Here is a 13,436-nt window from a genome sequence, read left to right as displayed (position 1 = left end):
AGCTAATGCGCATGTACGTTCTAAAGTTGATTGACAGGTGATGTCTGTATCTAAAAGGCGATTGGCTCTTTTTAACTGTAAGGCGGGACTTCCTTTCTACATCTGTTGACCGTTGGGCGCTCAGAGCTCCAATTTCTCCCATTCATTTTAATAGAAGTGGCCCATCTTTGCTAAACATTCTCTGCCAGAGCCCTTCTATCTAATGTTACTACAAGGTTAGCATCATAGCTATATATATATCTATCATAGAATAAATGGATGTCTATGGAGGAGATGCTTTAGTATGCTGAATAAACAGCTTTTGTGAGGAAACAGCTCATCACTTAACGAATTGACCACCTGTCCGCAAATATTCAACATGTTTTACATGAAAAAATCCTTTTGGAATTAGCTATGTGTGGAGTTTACCACGATAAAATTGCTGTTTTATAAGAGAAGTCACGGACAATTTTGTGATAGATAGGTGTCAGTTTACGGCTCTCCCCGTTCATTTATATGGTATCCGCAAACGGTGTCTTACTGTCGTAACACGCTAGTTGACCGTTACGCTCTTTACTAGATCTCTGGTAAAACATCACTCGATCTGCAAATCATAATGCACTCACAGAATCTGTGTCAATGAGCTGAAGATCAGTACAAGCGCTCACGGCACTTTCATTTCTGTGTTCTGTGTTTCATTGTGAGTTCCTATTTGGTTTTCCGGGACACGTTATTGTTGCATCAGATAGTGGAAAATGGCAGGTACAGAAGATCAAGGTAAATTTAACTCTATTTACTTATCTCAGTTCGCTCGCGATGAAAGGGTAGTTATGTATGCTGTAGAAAATCAACACATCGTTCCCATTAGGCCTGTTTAAATGGTTCTTCAAAGCTGGTACTAGCCAGACCTGCATATGTTTCAGGATGTTACCGCTACGCACTCTCCTCATATAGTGTTCTTAAACATATAGTAAACGTGTAATGTTATATGTGGCAACATGCCAAAGTCTCTCCTATTGCTGTTAGATTTTGCATTGTTCCCCTTGAACATTGGTTTGACAGCTGAAGTGACACACTAGGAGTGAAATTATTTAAATTACAGCTTAAACAAAATCTTACTATTCTCAGTGTTAGTTACTGTGACAGATTTCAATGTCTGTCAAAATATGATTATACAGCATAACAGTTGCCTAACGTACTAATTATTTGACAACTTTTAGTTTATTTATTTATTTTAGCTTCAGCATATGTTCAGGCAAAGTTTCGTCACTTATGCTACTCACATTAAGCATAAAGACTTAATAAAATGACAATACTCAATGTTTGAGCATGAGTTACTTAAGTTACTAATGTCTCTACATTTGTTTTATTAGGTGTTTAGCATAACGGTTGTATTCACATACTTATTCTTGTTCTTTTAGCGCTAACTTTCATTTATTCAATTATTATTATCATTATAATTATTTTGGCCTCAGCACATGGTCAGGCAGAATTGCATCACTTATTTCATAAAATAACAGTAATCTGTTTTTTGGAATTGATTTACACGTATCAAGTATTAGTGACGCTTTTGCAGGTGTTGTCCTAGATGTATATCTGATTATATACACTGGCGGCTAAAAGTTTGGAATAATGGACAGATTTTGCTCTTATGGAAAGAAATTGGTACTTCTAGTGGCATTCAGCTGATCACAATGTATAGTCAGGACATTAATAACATGAAAAATTACTATTACAATTTGAAAAACATGTTCAGAACTTCTTGAACTAAAAGAGTTCTCATCAAAAAATCCTCCACGTGCAGCACTGACAGCTTTGCAGATCCTTGGCATTCTAGCTGTCAGTTTGTCCAGATACTCAGGTGACATTTCACCCCACACTTCCTGTAGCACTTGCCATAGATGTGGCTGATTTGTTGGGCACTTGTCATGCACCTTACAGTCTAGCTGATCCCACAAATGCTCAATGGGGTTAAGATCCATAACACTCTTTTCCAATTATCTGTTGTCCAATGTCTGTGTTTCTTTGCCCGCTCCTTTGTTTTTCTTTTTGATTTTCTATTTCAAAAGTGCCTTTTTCTTTGCAATTCTTCCCATAAGGCCTGCACCCCTGAGTCTTCTCTTTACTGTTATACATGAAACTGGTGTTGAGCGGGTAGAATTCAATGAAGCTGTCAGCTGAGGACATGTGAGGCATTTATTTCTCAAACTAGAGACTCTGATGTACTTCTCCTCTTGTTTAGTTGTACATCTGGCCTTCCACATCTCTTTCTGTCCTTGTTAGAGCCAGTTGTCATTTGTCTTTGAAGACTGTAGTGTACATCTTTGTATGAAATCTTCAGTTTTTTTGGCAATTTCAAGCATTGTATAGCCTTCATTCCTCAAAACAATGATTGACTGATGAGTTTCTAGAGAAAGCTGTTTCTTTTTTGCCATTTTTGACCTAATATTGACCATAAGACATGCCAGTCTATTGCATACTGTGGCAACTTAAAAACAAACACAAATACAATGTTAAGCTTCATTTAACGAACCAAATAGCTTTCAGCAGTGTTTGATATAATGGCAAGTGAATTTCTAGTACCAAATGAGCAATTTATCATGATTACTCAAGGATAAGGTGTTGGAGTGAAGGCTGCTGGAAATGGGGCCTGTCTAGATTTGATAATAAATGACTTTTTTTCAAATAGTGATGGTGCTGTTTTTAACATCAGTAATGTCCTGACTATACTTTGTGATCAGTTGAATGACACTTTGGTGAATTAAAGTTCCAATTTCCTTCCGAAACAGCAAAATCTGTACATTATTCCAAACTTTTGGCAGCCAGTGTATGTCATAAGAGAAAGTGAAATAACACTTTTTAATGTCTAATGGTTATGCCATAATTTTTAGGGTTTCAATTCTGTTTCATTTTCACAGCAGGATTGCACTTCCCTATACATCTGTTTGACTCATAAAGTTATATCCTTTACCGTCAATTGTGAAATTAAGTGTCAGTCATGAGTACATAGTTGTATAATTGCGTGAGCTGATTAATTACAGCTTAGGTTTCAGATAAATTAAGTTTGAAAGGATTACAGGTGGGATCATAGTCCTTCTGTGTGCATAGGCTGGGACAGGGGGCCTCTAGCTCTTTTCTAATGTCTGCTTCTCTGTGTTTATGTGTCTATACTCTTTTGTTTTTCCAGCCTTTGATTATGGCTTCTTACTGCGCATAAGCGAGGATGCTCGCAGGGTTGAGGCTCTCAATGAGTATTTGAGCAGTCGCAGTTACCTGGCCGGCTATGGGCCTTCGCAGGCGGACGCAGAAGCCTTTTCACTTTTCCGTGGGCCCCCACCCGAGCGGCATGTCCACGCCCTGCGCTGGTACAAACACATAGCCACCCTGAAGCCCCAAATGAATGACCAGACCCCAGAATGCAGCAGTGAGTAGACAGAATTTACGGCCCGTCTTAGTCAGTGCCCTGTTGTGCATTAAGATGTGTTGTAGCTGAATTGTGGTTTCTAGGTCTTGTACGTAGTTGTGTCTATACTCGGGACCTGCAGTTTGTGTTGCAAGAGTTCAGAATGTTCTTAGAGGAAGTGGGTGGCTCATCGTATTTCTTGGAAATTGACCGGAAACTGATAAGTAGTTTACAGTCTAAACAAGATGAGCACTTCTCAAGTGTGTTCTGGACACAACCAGCATGGCATGAAATATAGGTGTCTGGTCCACACTGAGGACTCTGTAGCTTTTAAACCGCTATTTCATTAGAAGACAATGTTATATGGTTTTGTTACACATTATTTGTTTTACTTTCACATTTCAACAATAAGGATGGCCAGTGTGAGAGAGTCTCAGCAGGACAGCACTGCCAATTGCTCTATTGGCCCTGCACTGCATTGTCACTAAATCTTACATTTGTTGATCTTGCAAATGTGTTTTTATGCTTTGCAAACTGTGATGTATCGAACATTGTTTTCTCAAATGCTGCTGATTTAAAGGAATATTCCAGGTTCAATACAAGTTAAGCTCAATCAACAGCATTTGTGGCATAATATTGAGTACCACAAAAATGTATTTATACTTGTTCCTCCTTTTCTTTAAAAAAACAAAAAGCAAAAATCTGTGTCACAGTGAAGCACTTACAACGGAGGTGAATGGGGGTCAATCCGTAAACATTAAAATACTCACTATTTCAAAAGTATAACCACAAGACATAAACAATATGCGTGTTAACATGATTTTAGTGTTTTAAAATAACAACGTTATATCCAATTTTACAACTTTGTTGCCATGATGATGTAATGTCAACAAACCCTAAAGTGACTGTAAAAATTACGATTCAAACAACTTTACAGTTCAAATAATACATGAGTTTTAACAGAAGAAATCATGTAAGTGCTTTTATAAAATTATAAGTTTCACATTTCTGTTTTTAAATCCTCCAAAAATGGGCTTCATTCACTTCCATTGTAAGTGCCTCACTGTAACCTCGAGTTTTACTTTTTTTTTTTTTTAAAGAAAAGGAGGGATGAGTCAAAATAAACTTTTTGTGGTAATCAACATTGTCATAAATGCTGTTGATTGAGCTCAACTTGTATTGAACCCGGAATATTCCTTAGCATTAATTAACGTAGATGTGATTGTCAAAATTTCTGAAATTACTACTTTTGGAAGTGTCATATTTGAAAATGTAAGCCAATCGTTATTGTCTTCTTATCATATGCCATCGTTTTCCAGTAAAGCTAGTTTTATTTATTTTGTATATTTTGGAAAATACAACTGAACATTTAATTAAAAGTCTAAATATTATTTCTGGCACAAACGCATACAAAAATGCATTGCTAAAAATAAAAATGCTAATTATTTTGTGGTGAGGCCAGTTAAAATGTAGCAAGGGCAAGTAAAAATCTGAAGTATTGGCCTGACCAGGCCAGCAGAAAAAAATCCTTAATCTTGAGCACTGATGTGCTAGTGTAGCTGACATAATGTTTTATGTTTTCTATGAGATAGAAAACCCACTTGTACACTTTAAAAGCAGGTGTGCAACCAAAGCGATTTCCCATGGTGCACCTGTTGTCTTGACACAGAGAGATGCCTACTATTCAGATACTTTTTACTTTTGGGATTAATTTCAGACTGTTATATAAATAAATCTAGATCAGTAAGTCTTTTTTGTACTAGATGAAGTCGTTTTGGTAAAAAATGTATTTTGTCTTGCAGCAAAGGGAAAACGGGTGCAGCCATCTTGGTCTCCCCCAGAAGGAACAGACATTTCAAAGCTGCGTTTCTACAACAGCCTCACACGAACCAAGGTACTGAAGAAAGAACAACAACACTGCCTCATGTACCTCAGCTATGTGGATAGGACATTGCACATTACTTGGCACAGCACATTTCATTGTATCGTCAGTAATTAACTGAATAATGAACTGCCATTATAATTAATATCTGTCTTGTTTTTTGCAATTAGGAGTTGTTTGTACCACAAAGGGGAAACAGGGTTCTGTGGTACTGCTGCGGCCCTACAGTGTATGACGCTTCTCACATGGGTCATGCCAGGTGACATGTTCCTCAGCCATTCATAGAGTTCTTTGTTTTCTGTGTATCCCAGCTGTTCAAAATGGCCCAGTAGACTCACTACAATGCTCAATGAAATGGCTTAAACACCCATTCAGTCATTCAATCCAGGCATAGGAATTTTAGTGTTTATGTATTGAGTATGTGAGGCTGTAATCCTGCTCATGAAGAAATGTCATGTATTGTGTTTTGATATGTTTTCATGAACATGGTAGAGAGACAATATAGATAGTTTTACATCCAAGACCCATGCAGCTGCAAGGCTGTTTTGTGTACTTTTTTAATGTATTGGTTCACTGTGTTTCATGATGGTTCATTGTCCTTGTTTTTTCAGATCCTACATTTCTTTTGATATCCTCCGGAGAATATTGAAGAACTATTTCAAATATGACATCTTCTACTGTATGAACATCACAGATATTGATGACAAGGTAAGAACAGTGTTTGCATAGAGTCTAATTTACCAAATAGTTATCTTTAATTTTCCAAATACAAATTGGTCATTTAAAACTATTGTGGAAAGTTTAATCTAAATATCACATCAAGGAAAGACAATGTTCAGCAGTGTGACCTCTGCATTTCAGATCATCAAAAGAGCCCGACAGAACTACCTGCTGGAGCAGTATAGAGAGAAGAAGCCCAGTCCCTCTCAGATACTTCTGGATGTGTTAACAGCTAGAGAGGTGGGGAAAAGCAAGTATAACTTGAATAATGTACTGTACATCACTCATACAGTAGATATTTCTATGTAATTTTTCAAATCTTTTAAGTAGGGCTGTCAATCGATTCAAAATTTGAATCGAATTAATTACATGGAATGCTACAACCCCAATTCCGAAAAGTTGGGACAGTATGAAAAATGCTAATGAAAACAAAAAGGAGTGATTTGTAAATTAGAGTCACCCTTTGCTATATTGAAAGCACTACAACTACACCTTATATGATGTTTTACCTTGTGAATTTCATTGGGGTTTTTTTATGTACAGCCATTTCAAATCAGATGATTGCAACAGGCTCCAAAAAAGTTGGGACAGTCGAGTGTTTACCACTGTGAAATATCATCATTTCTTCTAATAACATTTATTAAGCATTTGGGCACTGGAGACACAAGTTTAAGTTTAGAAAGTGGAATTTTCCCCCATTCATTCATTATGTAGGTCTTTAGCTGCACAATTGTATGGGGTCTTCGTTGCAGGATGTTGTGCTTCATAATGCACCACACATTTTCAATTAGAGACAGGTCAGGACTGCAGGCAGGCTAATCTAGCACCCACACTCTCTGCTCACACAGCCAGGCACTTGTAATCCGGGCAGTATGTGGTTTGAAGTTGTCCTGCTGGACAAATCCGGGATGTCCCTGGAAATGATGGTGCTGGATGGCAGTATATGTTGCTCCACAATTTGTACATATCTGTCTGCATTCATGGTGTTCTCACAAATGTGAGTTACCCATGCCATGGGCACTGACACACCCCTGGCCCATACAGACACTGGCTTTGGACCTGACGCTAATAACATCTTGGATGGTCCTTTTCCTCTTTGGCCCGGATAACACGACAGCTTTGTTTTTCAAAATCATTTTGAAATGTGGACTAAGATGAGAATGAGCCCAGAGAAGTCGGCAGCGCTTCTGGACAGTGTTGATGTAGGGCTTCTGCTTTGCATAGTAAAGTCTTAACTTGCAACTGTGGATGCAGCGGCGAGTGGTGTTGACAAACAAAGGGTTACTAAAGTAATCCCATGTTCAGGATATCCATTACAGATCAATGATGTTTTTTAAGACAGTGGGATCAGAGATCACGCACATTCAGAAGTGGTTTTCATTTTGCCCTTTACGCACTGAGATTTGACCAGATTCCTTGAATCTTTTAAATATATTGTGCACTGTACGGGGTGAAATGGCCAAAATCCTTCCAATTTGTCTTTGGGGAATATTGTTCTCAAAGTGCTGGATTATTTGCTGAAGCATCTGTTGGCAAATTGACAAGTCTTGAACAATCCTTGCTCTTGAAGGACTAGGCTGTTTTTGGAGGCTCCTTATATACTATGACACAATTGCCTCACCTGTTTAACATCTCCTGTTTCACATCGCCTTGTTATTTCAACTCGTCAAATTGTTTTTAGTATTAAATTGCCCGTCTCAGCTTTTTTGGAGCGTGTTGCAATCATCTGATTTGAAATTACTGTACATTTTCAAAAAAACTATGAAATTCACAAGGTAAAACATCATATAATGTGTAGTTGTGGTGCTTTCAATATAGCAAAGGGTGAATCTGATTTACAAATCACTCCTTTTTGTTTTTATTAGCATTTTTTCATACTGTCACAACTTTTTCGGAATTGGGGTTGTACTTAGTTAATCGAATTAATTAAAATGAATTGCATATATAAATATTTGCTGTGAAAGGCCCTCAAAGAACAATAATTCAGTATATAAGGACTAAAGAATTATAAATAGTTATTTAAATAATTTTAAATATAATCTAAATTATAAATATAATAAATCAGATAATTAAAATGCATTATATTATTGTGGCGGATGATTATATACTACACAACTCTGACTGGCCCAAAATCTGCAGATTTGAGCCAACTAGCGTAGAATAGCACCGACTCGGGCAGCTAAACTTGGGGTTAAAGTCGTGTAGTGTCATCGTCCTTATGTAGATAATGACAGAATTTTTATTTGTAGGTGTACTATCCCATTAAGATCCATTTGTACATTTCAAATGCTGAAAGTACCAATTTTAGGTGGTCAGAAATGCAATTCGCAAATCAGAATAATTTCCTCAGTCACATTTTTGTCTAAATCCAAATTATTCTGTGCGAAATAAACCCTTCTTGTAACAGTTCAGGACTGTCGCCTGTTTTCACAAATCTTTTAGTCTTGGCTGTATTATCAGTCATCATTATCAGTGTGCCCTGATAATGCAGTAAAAAGCAATAAACGCAAACCTTCCACGTGAACATTACCAAGGTAAAGATTTATATAACCTGCACAAAGAAGTACTGGCAGAACTTCCATTAATTAACGAAAATTAATGACTGCACTAAAGTCATTTAAGCAACCCTGAACACAAAATAAAACAACCTCAAACACTCCAGACAGTTTGTGACTGGCCCTCTCGCAAATGTTGTCATAGCTTTTATCTCTTTCCCCTTTATTCTGCTTTAATATAAATTAGTTTTATTGTATTTAGCCCTTCAAAGCCAAGCTTGGTGAGACTACAGACCCAGATAAGAAGCAGATGCTGGAGAGACTGGAGGCAGCAGTTGACGCCGCCCTAGGTCCCCTGCAAGTGGCAGTGCAGAGCAAAGCTGCAGACGGATCAATCCAGAATCAGGCAGAGGTAGACAATGGCTGTGTCTCATTTGGAAGGCTGCGTCCTCCAGAGGTTGCATTTCTCGGCCGCATACGTCATCGAGGCTGTCTCGTTTCAGAAAAGCGTGTAGGACATTTTGAATGCAGCCTTCGAATGCGACCTTCTTTCATGGGAATTCGGAGGATGCATGAGGTGTATCCTTCGTGGGCACTCACAACCCACAATTCTTTGCTTCAGCGGAAATGTCGAAAAAAAATGATGCCAATTTGCCCGTAAATATGATGTTCAAACGCAAGTAATGTTAATTCCCAATTTGAAGTACCACAGTAGATGGGTGCAGAGTATATAATATGTATAATTATATTAATATTAATATAATTAAAATAAATTATTAGACTAAAAGTACACCTGTAAAATCTATTTTCTTTTCTCTTTACATCATTATAACTCTCCTAAAATGTATTTCATACATTCCCTTCTAAAGGGACTTTGTTCCCTTCTCACTCAAAGTGCTCGCGCTTGTTAAAGAGTCGCGTGCTGTCATAGCAACCATGTTACGTTCCGTTTCTGTTTGTCCTATGAAGGCCGTCTCGTTTAAAAGAGGCTTGTTTAAAGGAGGACACTTGGTATACTGCATCCTACAAAGGATGCTTCCTACCTAGCATGCAGCCTTCCAAACAAGAGACAGCCAATATGTGTAAAAGCTCTTAATGTGACCTAGTTTGATCAGTTTCCACAGTGTTGGAAATCTGGCGAGTGATGTCTTTCAGTGCCGACTTTATTAATGTAGTTGTGTCTTTTGACAGGAAGTATTGTGAATTTGTGGTGTAGTCTTAAAACTATATATTTTTTATTTGTTCTGTTCTGTTCTGTTCTTTCTTAATTGTTCTGATTTTTTAGGTTTTATTGGAGGAGGCCAAGGATCTTTTGTCAGATTGGTTAGACTCCCAGTTTGGTAGCCAAGTGACCGAAAACTCAATCTTCTCTTTGTTGCCGAAGTACTGGGAGGGAGAGTTTCATAAAGACATGGAAGCTCTGAATGTGAGTGAAGACATATAGCTGTTAAAGTCAACATGAAACAGAGTTCGCAACCCATTCTTCAATTGGGTGTATTTCTGAGTTTGACAGGATATTTAACGAGAAATAAAGTGGGGTGGGACATGATTTTATTCATCAGGAATTTCATACTGTGTTACGAGGGCATTACATATTGAAAAATAAGAAGGCTTAGGGACATCAGCCAAAAACAAAGGTCTTTTCAGAGGTGCAGTATTTAGAGAAAAGATTATGAAGCTGAGCATTTTTGCATTGGAACAACGTTTACTGATGAATCATGCACGAGAAGACCAGGGGCCTGTTCTTCGTACGTTGATTAGTTAGTTAGTTATCTGGATTTCATTGTCGACGATTTGACCCTATCGTGGATTGTTACGTTCTTCAAAGAACATCTCGGAGTTGCTGTCATGGCAACTGGTCTGTAAGCTCAAACCTGCTTGGGAGCAGGCTTATTTAACGTAAACAGGATTATACTTTAGTAATCATTTAAAAATAATAATAATATTGTAGATTATAATAGGTACAGCGCATTTTGTTCATTTAGAGGTACAGCTTTAGTCGTGAGGGAGTAATCTACTTCATAAATGTTTATAAGTCATACATTTTTTTTGTGCATTAACTTTAAGGCAATCTGGCTGAATTGACCTCGGTTCTTAGCGCCCTCTACAGCTCAAGAAAGGTAATGGACTAAATAAAAGAGCCATATCTTTATTTGTGCCATTAAAAACATGTACATCTTTCATAATATAAAAATCTTTCATGATTTCCATTGTTTTCTGGCCATGTAAGAACGCAGGCTTTTTTAAAAAGTATTTTTATGTACTGTACATATTTATGTTATATACAAATATACAAATATCAAATCCAGTGGCGGGCCGTGCATTTACAGTCTAGGCCTTCAGTGTGATTCATGCCATTAAGAAAACACAGTTTCACAATTAAAAAGACACCCTATGCCTTTGGACATCATACATTATGTCACAGCTAACTAATAATACCAATTGACATTTTAAAAACACGTCCACGCACAAAAGTCAGAACTTGAAACGACACTTAATGCTCAAGCAAGCCTAATTTGAACTGCAGCATGACTGTTTTGTGAAATGAATGTCTCCCGAACAGACATTCAAAATCATAATTTTTCATATGAATCTACCAACGAGGTCTATAATACCAAGAAAAAGCTCTCTAATAATATTTGCGATTTAAATGTTGCTTGCAATAAATTTCGTTTCGTCAGGATACATGGTTATGTACCTGCGTTCCATTCAAATCAGATGTGAGATATTAATATTTGATATCGCCGATATCCATTCCCCGATATTCGGAACTGCAACGCTCCCTTTAGCTTGGCAGGGGTTTGACTCTCATTAGAGATGTCTCCTAGCAACCCAACTGATAAACAATCCTGCAGCGCTAGCATTTGTGCTTCAGGTGTATGATTATCAAAAGAGATTATAATGTTTTATACACCTGTTTCTGCAAGTGTTTGTTAAACAAGCTTTAATATCATGTAATGTGGAAACAAACTCATTTATCGATATTACATAATAAAGTGAATGTTTATCACTTACTTTGTATATCTCCCTGAATGTTGACATATTTGTGTGACATCATACCCCTACATCTCGGCGAAATCGGAGTTGAGAATTTCTGCACGAGCCTACAAGTTGTAATTCTGACTTCAAGATGCATTCCACTGCACTTTTCCTTTAGGAAGTTGTAAAATCCGACTTTCCGAGTTGAATGTAACACAGCACTACTTTTCAAAACTTGATCCGACACTGAATGCTCCAGCAGCCTAATTTACACTCAGAAAACTCCTGATGTTACTATAACAATGCAAAAAGCACTTACCAGTTTACTTGAAGTGAAAATCAGTCCTCTTTTCCTGTTTAATAAATTAAGCAATCACACGGTCATGCAGAACATCTCCTGTTTTTAAATCCATAAGGATCCCTTTCTCAATGGTGATGTGGCAGTGACAGCCGACTCATCAGCAAGATCTCATGCTTTTCTCTCTTGAATTACGTACATCACTTAAAGCATGATTGCGTCGCTCAAGGCCAGCTAGAAGGCCTCGACCGGAACATTTCCTAAAGATCACACCCACCAAGAACAAATAAATCAATCTGATTGACTGATGAATCTGACAATCTGACTTTAGTTGCTCATTCATTTGCACTGTTGAGGGATTCTGAAGAAATTCTGAAGACCTGACGAGGTGGAGCTCAGACTCACGCGCTGCTTCGGCTAATGAGCTTGGCTTTGGGCATGTGATTTGTGAAACAGTTGTCACACTTTGAATAAATTCTGACTGGATAAACCAGATGTATTTATTTGGCATTTTAGGCCAGCAGAGAAGGCTTTGCTGGCCCTGAGAATTCACCGCTGATCAAATCCATTATATACTGTAAGTGTTTATCAATAAATAAATACATATAATGATTTGTAGTATATTCATATTTTTACTATAATGTCATTACATTGGTCTCTCGTCACCAACCAATTGCTGCATTGCTGATCATGGTTTTGAGTATCGATACATGTGCCCGTTTCAGTAAACGCAGGAACGCACAATTATCTCAGACAACTCAATCCAGATATTCTCATCAAATCCGCTCATGTGTTTGAAGAACAGAATTAGCCAGAGAGGAATTAGCATATTAGAAGATCTGGAATACATCATATCATCTCAGATGTATTAAGCGACATACGAAGAAAGGCCCCAGGAATATGTCAGTTTTGATTTCATGTTGACTTTAATGGGAAATCCAAGGGCAAACTTAAAAAGCAGTCCTTTAAACAAGTTAATGATCCAATTATGCCTTGTATCTAATGTGTTGACATGTATGTTTAGCATAAACAATTTAGATTCATGTGTTTAAATATCAAAAGTCTGAGCAGTGGCAAAAAAGGGTGTTTAAGGCAATTGTTGATTGACAGGTTCTTCCTCCTGATGTTCTCACACGGGTCAGTGAGTATGTGCCAGAGATCGTGGCATTTGTCAAAAGGATTGTGGACAATGGTTATGGGTAGGAGCAGAGCTGCCTTTCATTTTAGATTGAGTATTTTGATTTTTCATGATATGACCCTTTTAAATAAGGCTAGCTTTTCAGAACCTGTCAGTTTTGTTTCTGATGTCTTCTCTCACTAGATACGAATCAAATGGATCAGTATATTTTGACACAGCAAAGTTTGATGCCTGCCCTTCTCACTCTTATGCCAAACTGGTACCAGAGGCTGTTGGTGATCAGAAGGCTCTTCAAGAGGGAGAAGGTACAGTTCAGAAAACAGGAATCATATTACATGAGCAAGTTTGCATTATTGCAATTGTAATGAGGCAGAATTTGGTTCATGCAATCCACTGAAGGTACACATAATTATTATATACACTTGTATGCACTGTCAATCGCTTAGGGTAGTGTTTGGAGATACATCCATCTTGACTGCCAATAATGTGCATGTAGCGCTATCCTAATCAGAAAAGTGGATACAGTGAGCAAGAATTATCTG

At 37.6% G+C, this 13,436-nt stretch overlaps 1 protein-coding gene across 3 annotated transcripts in view; it reads left to right on the top strand.

Moving 5' to 3' along the window:
* The first annotated feature begins 598 nt into the window (after nt 1-598).
* Nucleotides 599-13,436, top strand: part of LOC127451266 (cysteine--tRNA ligase, cytoplasmic-like) — a 24,538-nt gene continuing 11,700 nt past the window's right edge. The window contains exons 1-10 of one of the 3 annotated variants that reach the window (XM_051715820.1): nt 601-756; nt 3,167-3,403; nt 5,185-5,276; nt 5,435-5,523; nt 5,876-5,972; nt 6,126-6,224; nt 8,742-8,891; nt 9,765-9,905; nt 12,867-12,955; nt 13,078-13,199. In XM_051715820.1, the coding sequence (XP_051571780.1) occupies nt 735-756; nt 3,167-3,403; nt 5,185-5,276; nt 5,435-5,523; nt 5,876-5,972; nt 6,126-6,224; nt 8,742-8,891; nt 9,765-9,905; nt 12,867-12,955; nt 13,078-13,199 (1,138 nt within the window). In that variant the 5' untranslated portion in view covers nt 601-734. Of the gene's footprint in view, nt 757-3,166; nt 3,404-5,184; nt 5,277-5,434; nt 5,524-5,875; nt 5,973-6,125; nt 6,225-8,741; nt 8,892-9,764; nt 9,906-12,866; nt 12,956-13,077; nt 13,200-13,436 lie in introns of all 3 variants that reach the window. The other 2 variants (XM_051715838.1, XM_051715830.1) reach the window with 2 other exon arrangements.

This window comes from Myxocyprinus asiaticus, chromosome 2 (genome assembly GCF_019703515.2).
Source record: "Myxocyprinus asiaticus isolate MX2 ecotype Aquarium Trade chromosome 2, UBuf_Myxa_2, whole genome shotgun sequence".
NCBI classification, from domain to species: domain Eukaryota; kingdom Metazoa; phylum Chordata; class Actinopteri; order Cypriniformes; family Catostomidae; genus Myxocyprinus; species Myxocyprinus asiaticus.
Note: the sequence above shows the minus strand (reverse complement) of the source record. Positions and strands in the feature narration are given on the sequence as shown.